The 12,709-nt window shown below is 44.8% G+C and overlaps 1 protein-coding gene across 2 annotated transcripts in view; it reads right to left on the reverse strand.

Annotated features, from left to right (window-relative positions):
* Positions 1 to 12,709, reverse strand: part of IKZF3 (IKAROS family zinc finger 3) — a 163,259-nt gene that overhangs the window by 41,925 nt on the left and 108,625 nt on the right. For both annotated transcript variants that reach the window (XM_063959752.1, XM_063959751.1), the window contains 4 exons: positions 11,058 to 11,294; positions 7,635 to 7,802; positions 7,351 to 7,461; positions 5,139 to 5,255 (listed from right to left, as the gene is read on the reverse strand). In XM_063959752.1, the coding sequence (XP_063815822.1) occupies positions 5,139 to 5,255; positions 7,351 to 7,461; positions 7,635 to 7,802; positions 11,058 to 11,294 (633 nt within the window). The remainder of the gene's footprint in view (positions 1 to 5,138; positions 5,256 to 7,350; positions 7,462 to 7,634; positions 7,803 to 11,057; positions 11,295 to 12,709) is intronic.

Here is a 12,709-nt window from a genome sequence, read left to right on the forward strand (position 1 = left end):
AACGCTGGCGTTTCTGGGAAAAACGCGGGAGTGTCTGAAGAAACCGGGGAGTGTCTGAAGAAACGGGGGAGTGTCTGGGCGAACGATGGGTGTGTTTGTGACGTCAAACCAGGAACGAAACTGACTGAACTGATCGCAATGGCTGAGTAAGTCTCGAGCTACTCAGAAACTGCTAAGAAATTTCTATTCGCAATTCTGCTAATCTTTCGTTCGCAATTCTGCTATGCTAAGATACACTCCCAGAGGGTGGCGGCTTAGCGTGTGCAATGCTGCTAAAAGCAGCTAGCGAGCGAACAACTCGGAATGAGGGCCATTGCCACCACAGGAAAAAGATCAAATACATTGCCCCCACAGGAAAAAATTCAAACATATTGCCACCCGTACAGGAATAGAACACATTGTTCCCACAAAAGGAAAAAAAAAACACAATTCCCACACAGGGAAAAATTCCAACACACTAGCACCACAGGGAAAAACACAAATTGCCCCATTCAGGGAAAAACACATTGTCCCACACAGGAAAAAATTCAAACGCATTGCTGTCATCCATTTTCCACTCCTTCTCAATCTCTCACCACCCTATTTCATAATGGTTGAGAGGTATGCAAAAGATTTTATATAGAACCGAACCCTACCGGACTTCACTACCCGAGCCCGGATCCGAGTCAGGCTCGGGTTTTCCCGCCTGACTCGGAAACCAGAACGTGGCAAAACGTCATCATCCCACTGTCGGATTCTCGCTGGGTTTGGATTCCATATAAGGAGCCGCACGTCGCCGCCATTTTCACTGCAGCATTGGAGAGTGTAGCGAGAGGACGTGTCTCCGTCCTCAGTGTCCTGCATCAGTACAGTGGTAGTGTCTTGTGCTGCATCAGTGCAGTCACAGTAGTGGTGTCCTCTGCTGCCATATGTCCAGTGCTGCTGTATAAGTCCAGTCCATTGCAGTGGTGCTGTGTTGTCCTGCATCAGTACAGTGGTAGTGTCTTGTGCTGCATCAGTCCAGTCACAGTGGTGGTGTCCTCTACTGCCATATGTCCAGTGCTGCTGTACAAGTCCAGTCCATTGCAGTGGTGCTGTGTTGTCCTGCATCAGTACAGTGGTAGTGTCTTGTGCTGCATCAGTCCAGTCACAGTGGTGGTGTCCTCTGCTGCCATATGTCCAGTGCTGCTATATAAGTCCAGTCCAGTGGTGCTGTGTTGTGCTGCATCAGTTCAGTGGTGGTGTATTGTGCTGCATCAGTCCCGTCACAGTGGTGGTGTCCTCTACTGCCATATGTCCAGTGCTGCTGTATAAGTCCAGTCCATTGCAGTGGTGCTGTGTTGTCCTGCATCAGTCCAGCGGTGGTGTCCCTGTGCTGCTGGATATGTTCAGTGGTACTGCCGTATATGTCCAGTGATACTGCCGTATATGTCCAGTGATACTGCCATATGTGTCCAGCGGTACTGCCGTATAAATCCAGTGATACTGCCGTATATATGTCCAGTGGTACTGACATATAATTCCAGTGATACTGCCGTATATGTCCAGTTGTACTGGCGTATAAATCCAGTGGTTCTGGCGTATAAATCCAGTCAAGTGATTCTGGCGTATAAATCCAGTGATACTGCCGTATATGTCCAGTGGTACTGCCGTATATGTCCAGTGATACTGCCGTATAAGTCCAGTGGTTCTACCATATAATTCCAGTGATACTGCCGTATAATTCCAGTGGTACTGGTGTATAAGTCCAGTGGTACTGGCGTATAAGTCCAGTGATACTTCCGTATAAAATCCAGTTCAGTGGTACTGCCATATAATTCCAGTGATACTGCCGTATATGTCCAGAGGTACTGCCGTATAAATCCAGTCCAGTAATACTGCCGTATTTGTCCAGTGACACTGCCGTATAAATCCAGTGATACTGCCGTATATGTCCAGTGGTACTGCCGTATAAATCTAGTGGCACTGGCATATAAATCCAGTCCAGTGGTACTGCCGTATAATTCCAGTGGTACTGAAGTATAATTCCAGTGATACTGCCATATATGTCCAGTGGTACTGCCGTATAAATCCAGTGATACTGCCGTATATGTCCAGTGGTACTGCCATATAAATCCAGTGGTACTGGCGTATAAATCCAGTGATACTGCCATATATATGACCAGTGTTACTGCCATATAATTCCAGTGATACTGCTGTATATATATATATATATCCTGTTGCAAAGCGGATTACTGAGGCCATAACAACTATGCTGGTTTTAGACGTGCGTCCAGTATCTGCCATTAGTGCAGTGGGACTACAGTGCCACTCCTAGATGTGCCAGGAGTTTGTGCCGCAAACTTGTGTTGCTTAGCTTAGTCATACAGCTACCTCATTGCACCTCTTTTACTTCTTTGCATGATGTGCTGTTTGGGGACTAGTTTTTTAAGTGCCATCCTGTCTGCCACTGTAGTGCCCCTCCTAGATGGGCCAGGTGTTTGTGCCGCACACTTGTGTCGCTTAGCTTAGTCATACAGCTACCTCATTGCACCTCTTTTACTTCTTTGCATGATGTGCTGTTTGGGGACTATTTTTTTTTTAAGTGCCATCCTGTCTGCCACTGCAGTGCCACTCCTAGATGGGCCAGGTGTTTGTGCCACACACTTGTGTCGCTTAGCTTAGTCATACAGCTACCTCATTGCACCTTTGCATGATGTGCTGTTTGGGAACTATTTTTTTTAATTGCCATCCTGTCTGCCACTGCAGTGCCACTCCTAGATGGGCCAGGTATTTGTGACACACACTTGTGTCACTTAGCTTAGTCATACAGCTACCTCATTGCACCTCTTTTTCTTCTTTGCGTGATGTGCTATTTGGTGCCTAGTTTTTTTAAGTGCCATCCTGAATGCCATTGCAGTGCAACTCCTAGATGGGCCAGGTGTTTTTGCCGCACACATGTGTCGCTTAGCTTAGTCATACAGCTACCTCATTGCACCTCTTTTACTTCTTTGCATGATGTGCTGTTTGGGGCCTATTTTTTAAATCTGCCATCCTGTCTGACACTGCAGTGCCACTCCTAGATGAACTAGGTGTTTGTGCCGTACACTTGTGTCGCTTAGCTTAGTCATACAGCCACCTCGGTGCAACCTTTTGGCCTAAAAACAATAGTGTGAGGTGTGAGGCATTCAGAATAGACCGGAAATGAGCGGAAATTAATGTTATTGAGGTTAATAATACCATAGGATCAAAATTGCCCCCAAATTCTGTGATTTTAGCTGTTTTTATGTTTTTGTCCCCAAAAATCATCCAGATCCAAAACCAAAACATGAAAGGGTGGTTTTGGCAAAACCAATCCAGATCCAAAACACGAGCATGGAACCAGATCCAAAACCAAAACACGAAAAGCGGCCGCCGCACATCTCATGTTCATGTACTTGTTTGCTGTATCCTGAAGACAATCTTTTAAAGGATTGAACCGTTGATATTACACTTGATGTGTGCTTTTCTTTATTTATAATCCTGAGTGCCGCACCATTGTGCTGTATATCCCTTTACCTGTGAGGGCACTGAGGGAAGTTAATGCTTACATGGAATGCCGGACCATCAGCTGTATATATATATATATTTATACAGTATGCACACAAATAGCCCACCACCCTAATGAGGAAACAGTCATACTCCGGACGGTGCCCTCTGGGTAAGTTAGCCACAGCCTTGGTAGAAACAAACAACAGCGGTCAGAGTCTTCCAGATAATAAATTTTTTATATAGTAAAAGGCTAACGCTGCTCCTCACATCTATGGTGGGAATTCAAGTGTTTTACGCACCGGTGGCCACTAGATGGCATCCGACGGAGCAATTCAAGTATTGCTCCAATAGTGCGCACACAGCCGCTGCGCTGACATTACTGTTATGTTGTTCCCAGGGGCGGAATTACCATTGGTGCAGCAGATGCATTGCACCAGGGCCCCCGAAGACTAAGAGGCCCACTGCTGCCCACACCAGCAGTCAGTGATCCCCCCCCTTGTGTCACCTATCAGTGCTAATGATCACAGACACTTACTGCCTCTAATTAACACACAGCTGTAAATTGTTTCTGATTCATTGATGTTTGTGAATTAAAGGCAGCTCACAACCAAAATAACTGCCACTGTCTAGAGTCTGCATTACCATGTCAGGGACAGAGCAGATGCCACTATGTTCCTTCCCCCACCAAGGTACATGTCCACTGTTCTATACACCACAAAGGACATTGCGCTTGTACCTCTGTCACCCTCTGCCTCCCCCTGCATTTTTACTGTCATCCTCTGCCTCCCCTTGCATTCCGCTGTCACTCTCTGCCTCCCCCTGCCTTACGCTGTCACCATCTGCCTCTTACTGTCTCCTACTGCAGTGTGAACTTGGGTTTGGATGGAGGAGGGGGCCTCCATCCATATATTTTTGCACCTGGGCCCACCACTCACAAGTTCTGCCACTGGTTGTTCCGTCATTTTGACGGGCTGGTAATAACTAGTATTATAATAATGTCATAGTGCATTACCGACATTTTGGGATTTACATGCCCATTTGTCTAGGTAAATAAACAAACACTGTCAATTAGGCAGAGGCGAGCGCAGCCCGGAGATGCTTTTAGCATCTCACTGGGCTCCCGGGGTGCGCACTCCACAAAGAAATTCAGACTGCAAACGCTGCCACCCCCAGTGTCTCTGCAAAGGTCTATGGGAGGAGGAGCTGCTGTGGCTGGTGATATGCAGCAGCCCTCCTCCAATGGCCATTTTTGATTCTCCCCGCTGTCCTTACTGACTGCTCCTAGTGCTGTTGGGCGCTCCCACTGCTGCCGGCTCCCGGCTGTATGCACTGCCAGATCACTGCTGCGAGCTCCAATTGCGGTAGCCAGCCCAAAGCAGCAGAGCCGCCATCTAGTATGTACCCCAGCCGCAAACCACCGATGGCCCTAGGAAGGCGTGAATGCCACATGACAATCAAAATGCCCTAGGCATTTGCTTATTTTGCTTATGACTAGGGCCGGCTCTGGCCACATGTAACATGACCAGATCCACAGCACAAATAAACCATGGAACAGCAATCCCCATTAATGAAAACAGAACATTCTCTAATCCAGTATTTGTGTAACTTAGTCGAGTCACTAACTACCTGCTCCCAAATCAGTCTCTTACCAATGAACTTTTGTGGCATGGAGCTTTTCCTTTTTGCCACATTGCTGGCTAAGCGATCCAGCACCAGGGCCCGTTCACTTCCCATTTCTGGCTTCATCTGCTTGGGCTCGTTGACAGCTGCAGCGGGGAGATGGAAGAAAGTGAATTTGAAAGGCACAATTTAGCATGCAATATTTTACCCTCCCCATAGTAAATGTCATGTGGTATGTTTTTGCCAACATTGTATAGGTTATCTCGTGGTCAAAATAACACAGCTCAAGCAGATGCAAATGTCAGATTTCTTGACACAGAAACAAAAAATAGCATTATAGCCCATATAAACAGTATTATTATGTATACATGTGCAAGTACCCATGACAATAAGGCTGTAAGGGTTTGTGGAAGGAGTAGAGACTTTTTATGTCACAAACCGAGAAATTATAATACATTTTCTTCTATGGTTGTTTCCATCTTATCAGGCTCTATGACATATTAATATTACTTTACAACTTTTTAAATTAAGATCAATATATGTGAAGTTCTTAAATGTTCTGTTAACCACTTAAAAAGAAAAACTTTGATACACTGACAAATAGCAAACATTAGAGTGTATTGGAGGCCTTTGTTTGGCAAACCAATATAACAGTTCTACAAAAAAATGTCAGCAAAAGATAATGAGATACTGAACTATATAGATCAGCAAACTTAGAGGTCTATTTACAAAGCCTTGGATGGAGATAAATGGGATAATTCCGAGTTGATCGCTCACTAGCTACTTTTAGCAGCCGCGCAAATGCACAGTCGCCGCCCACGGGGGAGTGTATTTTCGCTTTGCAAGTGTGCGAACGCGTGTGCAGTCGAGCGGGACGAAAAACTTTTCTGCAGTTTCTGAGTAGCTCTGGATTTACTCAGCCCTTGCAATCATTTCAGTCTTTTTGGTCCCGGAAATTACGTCAGACACCAGCCCCGCAAACCCCTGGACACGCCTGCGTTTTTCCAAACACACCCAGAAAACGGTCAGTTGCCACCCACAAACGCCCTCTTCCTGTCAATCTCCTTGCGATCGGCTGTGCAAATGGATTCTTTGTTAAATCCATCGCCAGCAAAGATCCGCTTTGTACCCGTACGACGCACCTGCGCATTGCGGTGCATACGCATGCGCAGTAGTAACCTGTTCGCTGCGCTGCAAAAAACGGCAGCGAGCGATCAATTCCCAACCCCCAAAGTCACTGGAGATAAAGTACCAGCCAATCAGCTCCTAACTACCATGTCACAGGCTGTGTTTGAAAAATGACAGTTAGGAGCAGATTGGCTGGTACTTTATCTCCAGCGACTGTATCTCCACCCAAGGCTTAGTAAATAGACCCCTAAGAAAGACTAGCCATGCAGGTGATCATACACACTAAGCAAAAGAAAGAACATGCTGTGACAAATGACGGGTAATACAGCAATGTTAGGTGGTCACAGCCTACTAAACACCGTGCTATAAGCGCTAATCTCCGTGCATGGAACATCTGCAACTGCCTGCCTTGTGTCTGACCACTTTCTGTCTTTTGTCAGTGTTTCCACTGAGCTGGTTTGAGGTTTTGTCTTCTCTCTCAATTCAAGGCGAGCACACGGGTATCCTCGCTGTCTAATAGCGGGCATTGCTTCCTGTCCCTTCTCATTTGTGGTCATTGGAGGAAGGAGAGTGGAGCAAAGGGGGTGGAAGGTGGCTGTATGCAGAAGTTCTGTCTTGTGCACAAGATGATTATCAAAGAGTCAAGTCTTCTAGAAATATTACATAAAATGTTTAACATTTTACTGTTTCAAGACATGCTGTACGTGCATAATTGTGCTATCTGTCGTATAATCTCTGAATAACATTGGCTGTAATCTGATAACGTGTAAAAACTGTTTTGCTTTCAAGGTAGGTGTCTTACAATCAAAACTGATTTTTTTCTTGTACAGTGAAATGCATTATTATTTCTACTGCATGCCATCATACATTCTGTCATTCTGTCCTATCCCTGGTAATACTGTCCAGACACAGGAATAAAAATCTTTGAGAATGACACCATGGGAACTATAAGATAAATGAGAAGCAGTGCAGAAAAATGTAGACAAGTGATTATAATAAATATGCAGTATGTGTAACAGGTGAGTAAGTAAGGAGCGTGAGAAGTCTCCCTAAAGCCATGTCTACTTTACGGGACCAAAGCATCTGTGTTAATGACACAAAAAATAAACCCACCAGATTCACTTATGTTTTGCAAATAAACACGACACCTCTCCTTGTGTTCCTCTAATGAGCTGCGCTGCTTGTAGCTACGTCCACAGAACTCACACTTGAATGGTTTCTCCACTGAGGGCAACAAAACAATAGCGTCAGTCTGTAACTCTGTTCTACAACAGCTTATAATGTAAAATTTGTCAGTATTACTGAATTAATAGCACACCTCATATATGATAAGGTTTTCTTTCCATATACTTCAAAATGTTCTAGAGAAGTACAAGGGATAGTGAAGGTTTGCTCACCAGAGTGCGTGCGGAGGTGCCCAGACAAGGCATCTCTCCTTTGGCAGGCATAGCTGCACAAGTGGCATTTGAATGGTTTCTCGCCAGTATGCAGCTTGCCATGTCGGAGCAAGTTCCCCTTCTGGGTAAATGAGGCTCCACATTGATTGCACTGGAAAGGACGTTCCCCTGAAATAGGAAAAGTACCGATCTCACATAGAAAGCAGGATATTACAAGCAGCGCACCAGATCATGTCGTATTATGATCGGGTCCAGATTGCAAATACAGTAAGTGGACATTACCTATTTAATAATGAGTTACTCAGGTTGGGTTCGGGTGACCAGCTGTTGCGAGCGCAACGAAGCCCCTTGCGGGGGCTGATTGGCAGGCTATTCAGGGTTCAGGATCCTGCGTTGGTAGAGAACGCTGGTCACATAACCGCATCCCAGTTACTCTCACATTTGCTTTTAAGAGCTTGTATATGTCTGGGTACAGACTCAGCAAGGTGATGAAAATATGGTTCAGGAAGGCTGGCCTATATTGACGCCCAATCCTTCTCATAGTTTTTACACATTTTCTGGAGGTAAATAGCTACTTCAAGTAGCTGGTTCCATATGATCCCACATATTCCTGCTATCTGCAGACTGGGCAGGGCAATGCAAACAAATTCATGTTATAAAATGGACAAATTAAAGGTAACTCTTAACCTTAAAAAAGAGCACGTTCAGGACTAAAATACAATGAAATTCAATGAAGTGAATTCAATGGAGTGTTTAATTGTAAGATTAATCATAACATATTATTTAAAACATTCATTTAATCCTTTAATCACTTGCCTGGCATGGTTGCATCAGATGCGACCAGGCATACAAGTGCTCTATCTGACCTGGTCGCACAGGATGCGACCAGTCAGATAGAGCGTGTTAGCAGCGGCAGGGAAGAGAACCTTCCCTCCGCTTCTGCTGTCAGAGGAACCGGAAGGTCCTTCTGCCTCCCTGCACTCTCCCGTACTGATTGCCGTGCTGCCGATCACTACTGATTGGTCAGCACGGCAGGATCCCCCCTCCAGTGGCTGCAGACAGTGTAAATTAACCCTCCCAAGCCACCCCCAGACCCCCCTGTATACCTGCAGGCTGTCCCGGCTTTCAAAATGAAAGCCGCGGTGGTCGCAATGTTCCCAATGTTCCGATGGTCACGATGTTCCCGATCGATATTTCGATGTTTGAAGAAAAATAAAAAATATATATATATTTTTTTTTTTACTAAAATCATTTGGGATAGTGTTAAATTCACGTTCTTCACCTAATTCACTCAGAAAAAAAATAAAACACGACAATTTCGGAGCAGTTTTTGGCGAAATATATCGTTAGTCAAGTGGTAAAACAGACAACTGTAATAGGTAAAAGCATTAGTCCCTACTAGACTAAGAAAATATTAATCTATTATATCCCATTTAGGTGATTAAGGGAGAGATGTAATAAGCAGCGATAAAATGGAGAAGTGAGCCAGTGGAGAACTTGTCCATGGCAGCCAATCAGCTGCTCTGTATACGGTTATAGTATGCAAATTATAAATGTTATGTCAATGCTGATTGGTTACTTCTCCACTGTTTTCACTGTTTAGTACATGTCTCCCAAAGTCCACAGTACAAAAGCCTCAGTGTGAAGAATTAATGCAATTAAACCTTTTGATTTAACATACTGTAGATCCAATATGAAGTGGAACCAATGTCTGTCTGGTACCAGTAGACTAGTACAAGTGCTTTCCAGATATTCAAACGCCACCTGCTTATATAGAGTATGTGCACTGCACAGCTGAGTAATACAAGGACCAGTGTAGATATTGGCCAGTAGTTATGCAAGTGCTCATCTCCCCCCTAGTTGTGCTTCTCTCTCTGGTGCAGATGTATTACATCTGGAGAAGTGATAAAGCTGTTATAAAGAAGTGATAAGTGATAAGTCGAAGGTGATAACGCACCAGTTAATCATTACAGTTTTGAAAACTGACAGTTAGGAGCTGATTAAGCTATAGCCTCATTCAAAGGCTTGAATGAATGTTTTAATTAATGTTATTTTATGATTAAACACTTTGAATTTTATCGTATTATAAATTGAATGCACTCTTTTCTAAGGTTAAGATGATTTAATTTGTCCATTTAATGTTTAAAATGAGTTGTACGCCACATTGTGATATGTCGCTTTCAGCCTCAATTTGCACGCAACAAGTTATGTCATCCTCCATTGACCCCAGGATCACTACTGGTTGTATGTTATTGTGGCACAAATCATCAGCTACACAGTATAATACCACAATGAAAAGTACTTAAAACTGTTTTCATTCTGCCCTCCAAGACTTCTCCTGTGCTGCTCCCCACCTTTAGACCTCACTATTACTTAGACTATCCACAGCTTTAAACACATCCAACTTCCATTTTCATAAAAATCTACCCTCCCTCATCCTTACCGCACATCTAGATGTATACTGGGATTCGGCGAAGATGCTGGCTGTCTGGATCCCGGCAGTTGGAATCCCGACAGGCGGCATCCTGACCATAAGTATAGGAAGCAGGTTAGGGCAGGAGCGGTTCCAGGCACAGGTAAGTAGGGCAGGTGCCCGGGGCGCTGCGGCCGCAGGCGCCCGCCGCCCACCCGCACCACAATTCCCAACTGCAGCAGGCGCAGTGGGCTGTGTGGGCGCCCGCTGCAGCCGGTGCCACTGTCAGACACTAGAGGTCATAATTGACCTCTAGTGTCTGTGCGGCACTATGGGAGAGACGTCATGACATGTGCATTGTGTGAGTTCTAGTTGGCGCCGCGGATGGCTGCCACGGTGCTGCTCTGCCAAGCAGCCTTAGTTTTTAGTCTTAAATGCATAATATGTCTACTGTACAGTTGCATATGTGCAGTATGAACTCATATGTGTAATGTTTGTAATGTATGCTACGTTTTTTCCTCCATGTTGCTGCTTGGCGATGCATTGTACCACAAAGAATTCCTAGTGTACGTGAGTACACCTGGCCAATAAAGCTGATTCTGCTGATTCTTATGATCTCCACTTCTATAAACCTGCACTTTAGTAAATATACCCCCTACTTCTTATCCAGTATAACCCTGTCTTTTGGACACCCATTAATGAGTAGAATCCTTTTCCCTTGTGTCCTACTCCTACTTCTTTCAATATCCACATCACCAGCACATCTAAATCCTGCACCTTCCCTCTGGGCTCTGAGTGATACAGCAATATAGCAAGGCAGCTGGACCTTAATGTCCCTTGCAATTACAGAGATACAGTGACATGAAGTCATAGCCTCAAAGATGTGATAAGACATAAGAAGAATGAAAGATGCAATGGGCCTATGAATGTAGAAGGAAACGGTAAGACCGTATGAAGCCATTGTAAATGCTGCTGTAGTTCAGCAAAGTTCTGTGAGAAATGACACGTACCTGTATGACTTCTCTTGTGCACTAGTAAAACATTGAGGCTGTTGCAGGACAATCCACAGATGTCACAATACAGTTTCCCCAGACTGGGTCTGGTGAGATCATATGATGTTTGTCTCTCCAGATGGATGTTGTTGTAGGCTACACACTCTGAGCCATATTCATAGGACACGTCAATCCCTTCTGGGTGCTTAGCGGCTGCAGACTCTGTGGATTCGTTTTTTACATTTACCATATCCTCTAATAATGAGAAGTACAAAGATTCAATTAGTAATTAAAATTATTCAGTATATCTATAACTCATTTTTTTATTTTAATATAAATTTACACAATGCAAGCACATTTAATGAAAGAAAAATAAGAATTTACTCACCGGTAATTCTATTTCTCGTAGTCCGTAATGGATGCTGGGAACTCCGTAAGGACCATGGGGAATAGCGGGCTCCGAAGGAGGCTGGGCACTCTAGAAAGATTTATGACTACCTGGTGTGCACTGGCTCCTCCCACTATGACCCTCCTCCAAGCCTCAGTTAGGACACTGTGCCCGGACGAGCAGACATAATAAGGAAGGATTTAGAATCCCGGGTAAGACTCTTACCAGCCACACCAATCACACCGTACAACTCGTGATACTATATCCAGTTTGACAGTATGAAAACAACTGAGCCTCTCAACAGATGGCTCAACAATAACCCTTTAGTTAACATTAACTATTTACAAGTATTGCAGACAATCCGCACTTGGGATGGGCGCCCAGCATCCACTACGGACTACGAGAAATAGAATTACCGGTGAGTAAATTCTTATTTTCTCTAACGTCCTAGTGGATGCTGGGAACTCCGTAAGGACCATGGGGATTATACCAAAGCTCCCAAACGGGCGGGAGAGTGCGGATGACTCTGTAGCACCGAATGAGAGAACTCCAGGTCCTCCTCAGCCAGGGTATCAAATTTGTAGAATTTTGCAAACGTGTTTGCCCCTGACCAAGTAGCTGCTCGGCAAAGTTGTAAAGCCGAGACCCCTCGGGCAGCCGCCCAAGATGAGCCCACCTTCCTTGTGGAATGGGCTTTTACAGATTTTGGCTGTGGTATGCCTGCCACAGAATGTGCAAGCTGAATTGTACTACAAATCCAGCGAGCAATAGTCTGCTTAGAAGCAGGAGCACCCAGCTTGTTGGGTGCATACAGGATAAACAGCGAGTCAGATTTTCTGACTCCAGCCGTCCTGGAAACATATATTTTCAGGGCCCTGACAACGTCTAGCAACTTGGAGTCCTCCAATTCACTAGTAGCCGCCGGCACCACAATAGGCTGGTTCAGGTGAAACGCTGACACCACCTTAGGAAGAAATTGGGGACGAGTCCTCAATTCTGCCCTATCCATATGGAAAATCAGATAAGGGCTTTTACATGATAAAGCCGCCAATTCTGACACTCGCCTGGCTGAAGCCAAGGCCAATAACATGACCACTTTCCACGTGAGATATTTTAGATCCACGGTTTTTAGTGGCTCAAACCAATGTGATTTTAAGAAAACTCAACACCACGTTGAGATCCCCAGGTGCCACAGGGGGCACAAACGGGGGCTGAATATGCAGCACTCCTTTCACAATGTCTGAACTTCAGGTACTGAAGCTAATTCTTTTTGAAAGAAAAT

The sequence above is a fragment of the Pseudophryne corroboree genome, chromosome 3, assembly GCF_028390025.1.
Source record: "Pseudophryne corroboree isolate aPseCor3 chromosome 3, aPseCor3.hap2, whole genome shotgun sequence".
NCBI lineage: Eukaryota > Metazoa > Chordata > Amphibia > Anura > Myobatrachidae > Pseudophryne > Pseudophryne corroboree.